Source organism: Melanotaenia boesemani, chromosome 6 (assembly GCF_017639745.1).
Source record: "Melanotaenia boesemani isolate fMelBoe1 chromosome 6, fMelBoe1.pri, whole genome shotgun sequence".
NCBI classification, from domain to species: domain Eukaryota; kingdom Metazoa; phylum Chordata; class Actinopteri; order Atheriniformes; family Melanotaeniidae; genus Melanotaenia; species Melanotaenia boesemani.
Genome location: NC_055687.1, coordinates 14,186,781 through 14,201,652, shown reverse-complemented (window position 1 = coordinate 14,201,652; position 14,872 = coordinate 14,186,781). Strand labels below are relative to the sequence as shown.

The 14,872-nt window shown below is 38.3% G+C and overlaps 1 protein-coding gene across 1 annotated transcript; it reads left to right on the top strand.

Annotated features, from left to right (window-relative positions):
* Positions 1-600: 600 nt before the first annotated feature.
* LOC121641354 (glycoprotein endo-alpha-1,2-mannosidase-like protein) lies at positions 601-13,854 on the top strand. The gene is made up of 4 exons (XM_041987443.1): positions 601-1,111; positions 2,113-2,222; positions 10,859-10,935; positions 12,956-13,854. Exons 1-4 carry the CDS (start codon positions 601-603, stop codon positions 13,590-13,592), a joined length of 1,335 nt encoding a protein of 444 aa, XP_041843377.1. The 3' UTR covers positions 13,593-13,854.
* Positions 13,855-14,872: the final 1,018 nt, after the last annotated feature.

Below are 14,872 nucleotides of genomic sequence, written 5' to 3'. Positions count from 1 at the left end.
AGCCACACACAGATTTAGGGATGACGAGAGGGGTCCCGCCTCTCTTTTGTGGAAAGCGAAGTGTGAAAGAGAAACCGACCAACAACAGTCTTTTCAAACCGTTCTGGACACCCTCAGTGGTGAGCATCATTGCTGCACTGGGACGTCGGTCATGTGTCACGCGTAAGAAGCAGCTTCTGGGTGGGACAGCCAACCAGCTGAGCAGCAAAGAACCTTATAGAGTTTGTTTAAAGATCAGCAAACGAAACGAGTCTCAAGAATAGGATGTTTGCGGACTCGATTACACCAAATTAACTGGCTTCTGGATTTTTCATCATTACTCTCATTGTAGGACAGAACATGAGTTCCTTTTGAAGGTGCAGCTCAGCAGAATTAGAAACAAAGCCTGCAAAAAGTTGCGTAAGGTTGTATGCTGAGACGAGATTGCAATCATGTAGGCTAGTTCTTTCAGAGGCATAGGGTATCATTTTTATATGTGCGGTGGGAGAGTTGAGAGTATAGTTCGTGAGGTGAGCTCCATCTCAGCACAAACACAGGACAGTTTGTTTGCGCTCTTGGTCCTTTCCGCGCTGTTTTTACCTCCCGCAACTCTTACCAACCATGGCAAGACTACGGAGAAAGGCTTGCGTTGCTCTGTTTCTTTTTACACTGTTCATTTTCGGCACTTTAATGGGATTGAGGACGCTGAAGCCCACCGACGGATTTTCGGATCTGGCTCCAGGCTTAGAATTCTTTCCAATGTTAGGAGCGAAACTGGACCGGCGGTCTGTGTCCCGTGAGTCGACCGCGTCCCCGGATCAAGCCCACCCGCCTGGCAGCAACACCAAAGCAGTTTTGTTCAATTCCGGCCCCGAGGGAACTATTTTTTATGACCTTCATATTTTTTACTACAGTTGGTACGGCAGCCCATATATGGATGGAAAATACATTCATTGGGATCACATCCTGGTTCCTCACTGGGACCCAAAGATCGCATCCAGCTATCCGAGAGGAAGACACATGCCGCCAGAGGACATCGGCTCCAGTTTCTATCCCGAACTGAATCCGTACAGCTCTCGGGATCCAGACGTCTTGGAGTCTCACATGGAGCAAATTGGAGCATCCGCAGCAGGTAGCATACAGCTCAGAGATGCACCGTGGATCTTTGTGGAGTAAAAACAGCTCAGTTTTGTTTTTATGTGTTCAGCAGATTTCACAGAAACAACTTCTCTAAGCACAAAGCTGCTTCCTTTCAAGCTTGATGGGTGCAGGATATTTTCAGCACCACACATCCACTGGACAGCTCCCTGAACTCTCAGATAGAAAACCCCCAAGCATGGACTGGTTCACTTCTTTTCCAGGAAGCCCCATTTTAAAACTCCTGAACTCCTTAAAAACAAGAGAGAAAGAGAGAGAGAAAAGCCCATCATGTGTATTTTTTAGAAAAAAAGTAGATCTTGGGCATTAAATTGTTTACCTATAGCTCTCTAGGTCTTGGAACTTCAGGTTAACATAATTTATCTTGTTGAAAGGCTCACAAATTTGGGCGACCTTTATTTTATCTTTTTAAAACCCTTATTGTCTTGCTTAAATGAGAGGCAAACAGTCTACCGCCTGGTATCAAGTAACAGACTGATGTGTCAGGCATCAGCAAACTACACGATAGGGTCTGATGTTTCTGTTCTGCGGCTCAGTGGGTTATTGTACACCATCCGGAATGATGAGCAGACCATCCAATCCTGTGAAACTTCATCACAGTAACAGATGGATCATGGGAGGGCTGGCTTACAGTGCTCAGTTAAAACAATCCATTTAATGAGCTGCAACAGCCTAGCAGACATGAGTTTAATGAATTAACTCTGAGTGCATATTTGATGTGCCAGTTCCTCTATGGTGCCAGGCATTGCTGTGGCTGATATAAAGCCATTTTTCAGCCTGCAACAGAGTATAAGCAAGCAGTTCCCTACTGGAATTTAATTGTCTGCTCAAAAGGTTCAGTAATTTCTACCAAAGCAACACAAACCAAGTTGTATGACAAGGGCAAATTCATAAAAAAATAGAACCTCTAAGTAAAAAAAAAAGCTCATTATAAGACTGAATGAATCATCAGGCTCATTAGTGCTATGTTTCTAGGGGTTCTGATCTTGTCCTGGTATCCCCCCGGCTTGGCTGACGATAATGGGGAACCTGCTGAGGATATGGTACCAGCTGTACTGGATGCTGCATACAGACACAACCTCAAGGTAAATGGCATCAGCACATTGTGTTTGTGTGTGTGTATGTGTGCGTGTGTGTGTGTGTGTGTGTGTGTGCGCGCGTGTGCGCACATGCATGAGAGACCTGAAATCTAGTTAGGAAAGAGCCCAAGAGTTGTAGAGGAGCAATGAATGTATGTATACAGCTTCTTTTTTTTTTTTTTTTTTGTAAATCCAGCTGTGTTGGGAGAGGAACTTGTGCAGGATGTACGCTGGCTGATGGCTTGGAAAGGTTAAGCTGGAAAAGTTTAGAGAATGAATGAATGGAAAAGATGAATGGGGATGAGTGAATGTTCAGATGTGTCTCAGGTGTTTTTCATATGTTCTGACTGACTAAAGTAATCAGAGCTGTGACTGAGCATTCACATCATGCGCCAGTTTAATATTAAAAGCCAAACACTCAGACAGGCAGAATTTTCTATATGAAAACCAACTAAATCATTCAACTTGCAGGGTGCCACGTGTTAGAGCTTGTAAGAGAGAACATGGATTATGTAACATCAGCAACTTATTATTAGCTGAATGATATTGCTATCAAGCCATAGGATCAAGAGTATTTGAGTGGAGGTGAAACTGAGAAGCTTCAGTCAGAAGAACTGTAAAGATGGTGGAGTGGGGGTGTAATTTGTAAAATCTGGTACCATTAGAGTTTAAAGATCACATTGTAATATGTATTATCTATATTACTTTTTTAATCACCAAGGGGGATTATATAGAATCAGTAATTGGAGACGAAGGAATTAAGGTTTTCAAAATTTCCTGTGTGAGTGTTCACAGTTTATTTAGGCCTTTTTGTTCAATTATTCATCAACCAAGGTAGAACTGAGGCAGATATCTGGTTTCTGTGTCATTTATTTGTCAATTGGTAAGATCACACAAACACCAAGTGGAATGTCAAGACATTTGGTGGAGAGGTAGCACACTGGCAAACAATGAGCTCATTAAATTTTAAAAAGCATTTAAGTTTTTGACATATTAAAGTTTTTGTGTAAAGATAAAATTAAAGGACCAAGCATAGAACCCTGAGGTACACCACTAAGAACAATAAACTGCTCTACAATGTAGGTTAAACTAAATCAAAATTGCTTACTTATTTTTTTTATTTTACTGTTTATTTCTCTATAACTGAATTATCACTCCAGAAATAAAGGTGGAAGTAATTACTGATGTTTCAGAGAGGCAGGTAGAGAGACTACTGCAACGCAACAGAAGCTTCTGATTCCAAACCAGCAATGGTGTTTTACGGGTTAAATCTGCAGGGTCCTTTTCTGACAACACCTGGGGCTCCATAGCTTGTTTTGTTGCTGCTTTTCCCATATACAGTGCTTTGCAAAAGTATTAACACCCCTTGAACCTTTCCACATTTTGTCAAATTCCCTGAGGAATTCCAAAGGGATTAATAAAGTATTTCTGAAATTACAACTACAAACATAAATATATTTTATTGGAATTGAATGTGAAAGACCAACACAATGGTTATACATTATACATGACTTTACATATTTTTAATAAAGAAAAATAACTGAAAAGTGTGGTGTGCAAAATTATTCAGCACCCCTGAGCCATTACCTTGTGGAATTGCCTTTTGATGTAATTACATCTGCAAGTCTTTTGGAGTATGTCTCTACCAACTTTGCACATATGGAGACTGACATTTTTGTCCATTCTTCTTTGCAAAACAGCTCAAGCTCAGTCAGATTAGATGGAGAATGCTTGTGAATGGCAGTTGTCAGATCCTGCCCCAGATTCTCAATTGGATTGTGGTCTAGACTTTGACTGGGCCATTCTAACACACTAATATTTTGTATTAAACCGTTTCATTGCAGCATTGGATTTATATTTGGGATCAATGTCCAGCTGGAAGGTGAAACTTCGTCCCAGTCGCAAGTCTTTTGCAGACTCAAACATGTTTTTTTTCCTGGATTGCCCTGTATTTGGCTCCATCCATCCTCCCATCAACTCTGACCATCTTCCCTGTCCCTCCCCAGAACACGATGCTGCCACCACCATGTTTAACAGTAGTGATGGTGCGTTCAGGGTGATGTGCAGTTCAGTTAGTTCTCTGCCACACATAGCGTTTTGCATCCAGGCCAGAAAGTTCCATTTTGTTTTCATCTGACCAAAGCACATTCTTCCACACATTTACTGTGTCTCCTACATGACTTCTGGCAATCTGCAAACAGGACTCCTTATGGTTTTCTTTTAACAATGGCTTTCTTCTTTCTTCTTGATTTGTGCAATGTATGACTAATAGTTGTCCTGTGGGCAGATTCCCCCACATGAGCAGTGGATCTCTGCCGTTCATCCAGAGTCACCATGGGCCTCTTGGCTGCATTCCTGATCAGTGCTCTCCTTGTTCGGCCTGTAAGTTTAGGTGGATGGCCATTTCTTATTAGGGTTGCAGTTCTGTCTTTCCATTTCTAGATGATGGATTGATCAGTGCTCTATGAGATGTTCAAAGCTTAGGAAATTTTTTTTATAGCCTAAACCTGCTTTAACCTTCTCCACAACTATAGCCCTGACCTGTCTGGCATGTTCCTTGGACTTCATGGTGCTGTTTGCTCTCCACTGTTCTCTTAATAAACTTCTGAGGGTGTCAGAGAACAGTTTTATTTGTACTGACATTAGATTTCACACAGGTGGACTCTGTGTAGACATTAGGCCAACATTCAATCATTCATTAGGCAACTTCTGAAGACAGTTGGTTGCAGTCAGCGAAAAGTGGGCTGAATACTTTTGCACACTGTACTTTTCAGTTTTTTATTTATTAAAAAGTGTAAAGTCATGTATAACATTCTTTGTATTTAACAATTGTGTGCCATTTTGTGTTATTCTTTCACATCAAATTCCAATAAAATATATTTATGTTTGTGGTCATAACGTGAAAAAATGTGGAAAAGTTCAAGGGGTATAAATACTTTTGCAAGGCACTGTAAGTCAAAATGTTTACTGCTGCGGTGACATTTCCCAAAATTAAAACATAAATGAGCCAAAGAGCTTCTGCTGCTGGATTAGTTGTTAAGTGAAGGATTGAAAAATGTTACAGAGGCAAAAACCAGACCAGTTGCTAATTAGGTCAGAAAATAACACAAGGAAATAGCTGATGTCCATCTTGGCCCCTCATCCTGTTGTTTTAATGAAGGCTTATTAACAATTATATTTCATATTTGATACTCTTGAGACACAGAAGCCCAGGAAAAGTAAAGAGAGACAATTTTCTTTTCTTGTAAATGTATTAAGACACAGCTTTTTCATCAGCATAAAGATACATTTAGCAATTGGAGGTTACATTGTGACATGTGATTTAGGGACCTTTGTTATGTGCTACTTATGTGGCTAATAAAAACAATTAAAGGTGGATTCTTTGACTGAATTTGAAATGAGACACAAGAGACAAAAGAGATTCAAGTTTCTAAGGACCCTCTTGTTCCAAAGCAGTTGGCATTAATAATGCACCAGTTGCAATTGCAGATGTTTCATAAAGACAAAGCAGCCAGATGACATGCAAGACAAGGGCCAAGATCAAATATGACTAAAAACCGAATTGTTGCATTTATTTATTATTTTTTTTAAAGTTATCATTTTACAATAAAAATGGACTTTTGGCAAAAGAAAAAGGTTTTTTTTTTTTTACACACACAAAGAGACATCTATTTTTTATTTAAATAAACCATAAATGGATGGACATGTATCACACACAGCTGTATTTGAGATATGTTTTTCTTTAAATCAAATAAAAAAAAATTAGCTGCCATTTACAACTTGTTAAAGTTGACCAAGGTTAATTAAAAATTGTTGTTGTGACACAAGCCATTATCATACCAGTGTTGGTGTCCTGAAGTGAAGATTAGGTAAATTTATTTTCCAGCAGCTAGTAGACACATTGGCCCCATTCGCATGATAAACAGCTCTGATGAAAGGCTGTAGATTTGTTAGGCCATACTGTCAGATTTAATATCACATTCATTTCTGTTGTTTTCTGGCTGCAGGCAAAGAAATAAAGTATCTCTGCAAGGGCAAGGCAAGAACTTGAGGATTAGACATGCAACAGTGAGCGGATGAGGTTTTACACATAATGTTGTCAGAAGAGAAGCTAACAGAGGGAATTTAATGCCATGTTTTATTGTCATCTGTTCCGCCTGCCAGCATGACAGATTCATAAAAAGCAGTGCAGACTTGAAATTCTGCAAATTACATCCATAGTCCAGCATTTAATAAAATAAAAAGGTGCTGCTTATCTGTGGATTCAGTGAACGTACTCAGAAAGTCACAATCTGCTTTAGAACAAAACAGTTCTGAATAATGGCAGCAAGTTGAGTGCAGTTTCTCTAAGGATCTTCTTTTAGTCCTCTTCTACATTCATGTCTGGATTTCTTCTTCTTGCATAATGTCACTAAAAAGTCTGACAAAAAAAAGAACTTTTACCCTGATAACTAAGAATCACTGATAAAGTCTTAAAATATGTATTTGTTCACTTTACTGAAAGGTAGGTTAAAAATGAGGGAGGCAGTCCTGAGAGACGAAGACAGATGGTCCCACAGGAGCAGTGGCAACAGCCAAAACTGTATGCAATCAGTGTTCAAGAAACACACTTTATCTCCAATCTGCTTGTATCGAAAAAAAAAAAAGCTGGATTATAAGGAACAATAATTTAATTTTCAGTGAAATACAAATTCATCTGCATGCCTTTTGCAGTCTACCACACCATAAACAGGAAACGGATTACAACTTGCTGGTGCTTTTTCTAACCAGTGAATGAGCTGATTAGTTATTAGAAAGATAGAACCATACCCCCCCCCCCCCAAAAAAAAATGTGTATATATATATATATATATATATATATATATATATATATATATATATATATATATATATATATATATATATATATATATATTAAGAAAAATATTAACTCTGAGAAGCTGGAACCATGTTTTCCTTTTAACTTCTGTTTTTCATCCAAAAAAATGTAGTAACCTCTGCAATGCAAAACAGTTACTGAAGTTACATCCCTCCAAAGTTCAATAGAATAATTCAGAAGTCGTCATGGGCCATTTTACATCCAAATACAGACCCAACACTAACACCAATAGAATGGAATAGAATAGAAATACTTTATTAATCCCTTTGGAGAGTCCTCTTTGGAGAGTGCTTTAATTTAGTATGTTTTAGTGATGTTTTATCTTTTGTAAAGCAGTTTGGTCACTTGTGGGTTGATGGAAAATGACATATAAATGAAGTACAGAGTATTATTATTACACCCAGCTAGCTACAAAAAACTACGAGCCTTTAGTTATATATGTGGTTTTGCATGGTATCTACTGAGAAATCATATTAGAGCTACAAAATTCTATTTAAACTTTATTTATATATAGAACTAATGCAGGCTTCCCAGAAAAACTTACACTGCTTCCATCATTCCAGCCATCCTACACTGCATAGCTAAAAACACACTCACCCCTCTTTGGGTAACGTTACAAAAGAAAGCAATGCACTTATTATATAAGGTGAGCAGCATTTTAGCAGCACCCACACACAGCTTGTGCATAGTGTAGAACAGAACTGGATAGCACATCACATGGAGCCTCCCCAGCAGTGCTGCTGCTTGACCTCAGCTCAAACTGCAGCTGAAATAGTTCGTCTGCCAAAGGGAGTGTGGAGGCGGTTTGGTGGGGACATTGTGGGTAGGGGGTATTGGAAGCTGGATGCAAGAGGAAAGGAGCAGAGGGGAAATTAACATCATGGGTCTCATGACTCAGTTTTTGCCTGTGAACAATCTGCACCCTGAGGGGATGTAAAAGTTCTGTCTCCTAAGTAGGTCATGTCAAGTGGATAGGGGAATACGGCCCATGGGTGCCCTGTGATGGCATCAGCCAGTTTCTCATTTCCAGATAATGACTTTTAGTTTAACATGAACCCTGGTTGTTGTGAAGGTCCACTAGCTGACCATGTCATGAAAGTAACAAAGCTGAACACAGAAATGTCTCAAACTTTGCTAAAATTGGTCTAGTTGTAGCAAAGGTCTGGACCTTTGTGTTTGTGTTGGCTCAAATCCCTGCCTTTGTGCTTTCTGCATGACATGGCACTAAATTCCCCTCTGCTCAGCATAAATCATGCTGCAGCTGTTCCAGGCTCGTGCTGTCAATGTTTATGAGGCATTAAAATGCTTGAACTCTGTCTCATTGACTTCTAAATTACCACAGAGTAATAGGCCAGTGTATTTGGAAAATAGGTTTTGAAGTGGTCCACATTCTGCTGCAATGAAGAGACCTTAACAGCTTTGTGTTTCCTTTGTTGGTGATTATCACGAGGTGTTGAATTCACTTACTGAGTTGATACTTCGCATAAAATCTAGAGTTATTGCTTCATAAACATTCACTCTGATCTATAATTTACTCATATACCAACAATATATGCATTTTCACCCTCAAAATTTACATTTTGTTGCACACAAAAGCACTTAGCATCGCTGTTAGAGGCAGAAATGAGTTGGTTTATCTGGCCACTTTCCTGGTAGTTGATTCACATTGATCTTAAGCTTAAGCCTTTCCAAAACATCAATTTAATCTATTAGTTTTTTTTTTACAGTCATGCCATGGTGATATTGGTGGTAAAAGCCTGTGTTCCATGGAATAATTCGTTAATACCTCCATTAAGGATGCCAAAGTAAGATTGAAATATCCCAGAATATACAACACCTGACAAAAATGATGGAATCATGCTTTTCTGTTGTTTTTACTTAAAAATAAAAGAAAGAATTCTTCAAGGATTCTTGCTGAAGCCAGATGATCTAAAAAAACAAAATCTGTGATTTGTTTTTAATGAAATAAATCCACGAAAGGAAAAATAATTAAATGTTTTCTTTTTCTTTTTTTTATCTCATGAGGAACATTGTAATGTTAAATTAGTTTTATTTATTTTTTATTCCAAACTATAATTATTTGACAATCCAAAGGTCTTGTTCTGGATGGCTGCTGGCAGGAATAACATCATGTACCTTTCTGTCTTGCAGTGTAACTGAAGAAGTCTCTCATTGAACACACTCTGTTGTTTCCTTACTGTGTTGTGTAGAGGGTGTGAAGAATTGCCCATTATGTTCAGCAGCTTGTGCTTCATTCTTCTGGTTCTGATGCTGCTTCCCCAACAGATGACTGCAATGCTAATTGCACTTTCCACAAAAGACTTAGAGCTGATATACAACATCTTGGTGCAGATGTTGAAGGATCTGTTCTCTTAAAATGGAGAGTCTGCTCTGTCCCTTATTGTAGATGACTTCTATGATGCCTTTCCAGTCTACTCTGTTGTTCACCTGAAGTCCCAGGTATATATGTTCCTGCAAAAATCTGTAATAATTGCTTTTTTTGTTTTTTTTTTTTCAAGATGAGGTGATTGGACCATCCCACAAATTGACTGACCAGCTCTATAAACTCAGCTTCTTGTCCATCACTGATACACCCCATAACTGCAGAGTTATTGAAATATTTTTGCTGATGACAGGTCTCAAAGTTGTGTTGGAAGTCTGAGGTGCACAGTTTGAAGAGAAATGGTGAGAGTACTGTCCCTTGTGGTGCTCCACACCATCTCAGACACACAACCTTTCAGTGTCACAAACTGTGGTCTGTTAGGTAGTCATAAATCCAGGTGGTTGTGGAATTTAGCAGACGCTTTTATCCAAAACGACTTACAGAGGTTAGGCAGTAGCGTTAAGGATCTTGACTAAGGACCCAACTGGAAGGTGTAAAAGTTTATCCCCTGGGGAAATCAAACTCTGGTCTTGTATATGGCAACTGGATGCTCTGCCAACTGAGCTATCAAGCCAAATAAAACAAATGAATGGACAGAGTGGTGATTCCAAATCTTTTTCTAAGGATTTATTCTAACTTAGACTAAACGCCTTTTCATTCTTCTTTAGTTAAATTAGAGATTGGACAGGAATCAGTACATGAATTAAGGTACCTTTGTAAAGCTCCCTTTACTTTGATTATACATAATTCACCCACTGAATTCTCTGGATGCCCTTTGAAATATTCAGCTTAAGCACCTCTTGTGTATATGTGCCCTTAGGCCTCCCGTACATTTCCTACTTTCCCTCCATCAATTGTAAATGGCTGTTTTCAACAAAACTATTAAGTGAGTGTTATAAAAGCCTCCAGAAAGGTGCTGCTCAGGGCACAACAGCACATCTTACAGCACTGAGAAATTTATAGTGAAAGTAAAACATGATGGAAACTGTTGTAGTGGCACTCCTAGTTAGATTAGTCTTGTAGAAAAATGCAAACAAGGACTTTATAATATATTTTGTTGTCACGCTTTGCCAAAAGACTATTCAAAGACAAAATTCTCTGAAAAGCCTTTTTTTCAGAAAGAACTACTTGCTTAGAAAACTCGCCAGTCTGATCTGGTATAGAAATGTTTGACTTTACATGCATCATCCTGAAGAATTTTTCTACCTTATCAAATTTTGATTATGAATGAAAGGCCTTTACATGAAGTCTCCCATGAGAACAGCTGATTTTAACTCATGGTTAAGTCATGCTTATGGCCGCTTTGAAGTGGTGACCATGGTATCTTTGTAAAATGATGAGTCAAATCTAAATAACCAGTCTATTTTCATGTTTGTTTAGGTTACTTTTCACATCCAACCATACAGAGGAAGAAATGACCAAACTGTGCATGACAACATCAAGTACATCATTGACAGGTAGGTGCTTGTCTGGCTGCACTTCATCATCGAGGCAACTCAAATAGCACATCATTAAGATTGCATGCACAGCTGAGGAAACAAGAGGTTACAACACTGAAATACTTTTAGGTTGCATTTTTGATTATAGACTGCCAGTTATATGATTTATGTATGAGATTTAAAAGCAATTTTTCCAAACTTTGTGTATAGAGTTTGGTCTTTAAGCAGCCTTGTAAACTTTCTTCAATAAGGTCCCTTATTTACTGTTTATGCTATTTACAATCTGTTTGGTAAATACTGTTTAAGTCAAAAATACAAGCCCATATAAGGTATGCTTTGCTTTTTAATTTTTTTTTTACACACACACACACACATATATATATATATATAAATTTACAATACTGTCACTCATCTATTTATATTAAGCTTCCAAAGATCCATCAGAGACTTTACTGTAATTTTTTAAGTGGCTGAGTTCTTTAGGATTTCTAAATATCAAAGTGTTTTTCTCAAGACATTGGCTGCTTTTTATTCATTTTACTCCAGTCCTTGCACCTGATTGTTTTCAGAAGGATGTTTATGTTTGTTTTTTAATTGACTTAACGCTGACCTACGAGCCATTTAAGCTAAAATTCTTTGAAAAGAATGAATTTTTAATAATATCTGTAGGCCCTTTGTTATTAGAAGTCTGTCAGCTCAGCCTCTTTTCTCTGTGCAAGGCACAACACATTACCTCAGTAAAATTGGTGTTGCTAGCCAAACACAGAGGCAGATTCAACAAGCTATCACTCTTGTTTTGAAATGCAACTAAGGAGAGCTAAATCTATGAAGATTACTCTTTAACACAAATAAGTAACTAGTCAATGCCATAACATATATTTAGCACCTTAAAACAAATTAACTCCAATGCACCAATTACTATATGAATCTTAAAATTATAGGGATGAGAAGTAATCTACAGGAGATGAACTGTAAGAATTTAGATGTTTTTTTTTAAATCAGAAAAGAAAGAAGAAGAAAAAAGCAAATATCTGGCCCTTCTGTTGATTCATTTAGTGCTAAATAAAGCCTCATCAGAAATGGTCCCCAAGAACTAGAATGAAAATCAGTGACAACAGGTTTTATAGTCTTAAATGATAAAACTGCCGTCGAGCCCTGACCTTAGCATTATTGAAGTATTGTGAGTTCATCTTGAAAGAAGATGGAAAAAAGACATCAAGAGAAAAACCTTTGAAATGTTAGTCAAGAAGTCTGGAAAACTTTTCATAAAAACCAGCTAAAGAAATTACCAGAACACTTGACTTAGAGGGTTTCTGTCTGTGCTGAAGAATAAAGGTGGTCATAAATAGAGACTTTCGAGCTTGTTTGAACTCTATAAACCAGAGGTCTCCAACTCTGGTCCTCGTGTGCTACTGTCCTGCAGGTTTTAGATGTCTCCTACTACAACACACCTCTGCACAAGCCTGTTAATGACCCAGTGATTTGAGTCAGGTGTGTTCAGGGTAGAATCCAAAACCTCCAGGACAGTAGCTCACAAGGAACTGTGTTTTTGCCTTATATAGTGCATTTCCATTTAGTTTGTACATTTCAATTAACATATAAATAAGAGGTGGCTTAATGTTTTTGCACAGTACTGTAGATATTCTATATGGCTTATAATTGTACACAGATTCCCACTTATTACACAGTTGGATTCCTATTTGAGATTAAAAATATGTTTACAGATAAATTTGTAATTACTTTGGTGGATTTTTTTTAAAGGATTCAAGCAACATTAGGCCAAACTAAGTTTTTCCAAGAAATATTAAAAATATTGTTAACCCTACAAAAGAGACACATGGATAGACCCTTTGTAGTTCAACAAGAACTGTCTTGAGTCAAAGAGCTCTAAAAAATCTAAGAGACTGTTTCTAAAAACATTTGACCTTAATAATTCTAGTAGTTTTTGCCTTCTTAGCACCAAATAGGACTTCATTTACTTAACATTAATTATTGAATTGTTTCAGCACTGAGTCTCTTTTACTGCTTGTCTTTAAAGGTATGGAGATCATGGGGCTTTCTACAGGTTTACCACCAGTACAGGAAAAAGTCTTCCTCTGTTTTACATCTACGACTCCTATCTGACTCCACCAGAGTCCTGGTCTGAATTTTTGACTCCCACCGGCTCCCACAGTGTACGTGACTCTGCTTATGACTCCATCTTTATTGCTCTGATTGTGGAAGAGCGTCACAAGCACGACATCCTGGCAGGTGGCTTTGATGGCATGTATACTTACTTTGCCTCCAACGGCTTCTCTTTCGGCTCTTCTCACCAGAACTGGAAGGCTATCAAGGCTTTTTGTGATGGGAATAACCTCCTTTTCATTCCCAGTGTTGGACCTGGTTATATTGACACCAGCATTCGACCGTGGAACAATCACAACACTCGAAACAGAGTGAACGGCCGTTACTATGAGACGGCCCTGCAGGCAGCTCTCAATGTGCGGCCTGAGGTTCTCACCATAACATCTTTTAATGAATGGCACGAAGGGACACAGATAGAGAGAGCGGTGCCTAAAAAGACAGTGACCCGTGTGTATTTGGACTATCAGCCACATGGACCCGATCACTACTTAGAACTGACGCGCCGCTGGGCCGAGCAATTCCATAAAGAGAAGGAGCAGTGGCTCATGTGAGCTTTCATCACAATGACTTGAAAGAGATTGCTCTATTAAAATGTATGTACACATGAAATGTGGAAATTGATGTATGCGACTGCACAAGGACATGGCGTGGTGTACTTAGAAGTGCACACATGCTCATCTGGAGGAACAGAACACCATGTTGATGGGGATTTTTAGCGTAAAGCAGTTTAATGAACAATCTCTGAAATTCCCTTTGAACTTTGACAAACCAGAACTCTGTAGATCTGTCTGATCTGTTGTCCTGCCTGACATTCACATAGATTACATACATCATCACCTATAGGCCCCCAAAACTCTCTCTGCAGTGGAACGATAGATCTAATTATTCATAGTCAGGACACTCCACAACATAGACATCCCTTTACACGGGCTATGACAGTTTGTAACCAACGTGATGGTGTTTAAAAAGTTGCAGACGCTGTTATGGTTTTTTTTACATGACATATTTGAACATGAACAACATGAATTGTTTAATTTTGTGGTGGACATTCTCTAAATGAGAAGATGCAGCCAGTGAGATTTTCTTTATATCATGACAGGACAAAAATGTTTTGTTTGTTCTTTTCAACACTAACAAATTCAATCTGTTTACACCTACTAAGCTAAGTTATTAACATTGTTTTTATGTCTGAAAGGAGAAAAAAAAATAGAAAAAGACAAGTTGTGCAAGTACAAACGTTTATGTGCTGCTCTAGTGGTTGGATAATGTTTAAATTTCTAAGCAACTAAGAGCTGCTGAATATCGCACTGGTCCATTACAAGATTGACAGAGACAACCACACACTACTTACCTAATGGCAATTTAAGGATAAATAATGAATCTAAAATGCATGAGTTTGGATTGGTAACCTGGAGCACCTGAAGAGAAACCACATAGAAACAAGGAGAACTTAACTTTTCACAACAGTGCTGCACTGCCTTAATTTCCAATGATTTAAAGTTTTTGTACTTGGCCAGAGGGGACCCACTGCCCTGCTTGTTTTAAATGTTTTCTGTTCGTACATACCAAAATAAATAGGTCAAATTTTAACAAGCTCTGCAGAAGTCTGACACTGAGTCACTGATGTGAATTGGGTGTTTGTGCAGAGGTACTAATTAGGGCTCAGTGTTGGTTCATTAAACAAATATTACACAGTTTAAGCAAAATTACAAACAGTCTTGTAAAATATAAAAAAGAGGAAATTTTCAAGGAAGGATTGGAAAATAGAGATGTTGTGTGCCAGAGTTCAGTTGGCAACGGGTTACATAAGATGGATTAAACCAGCCTGATC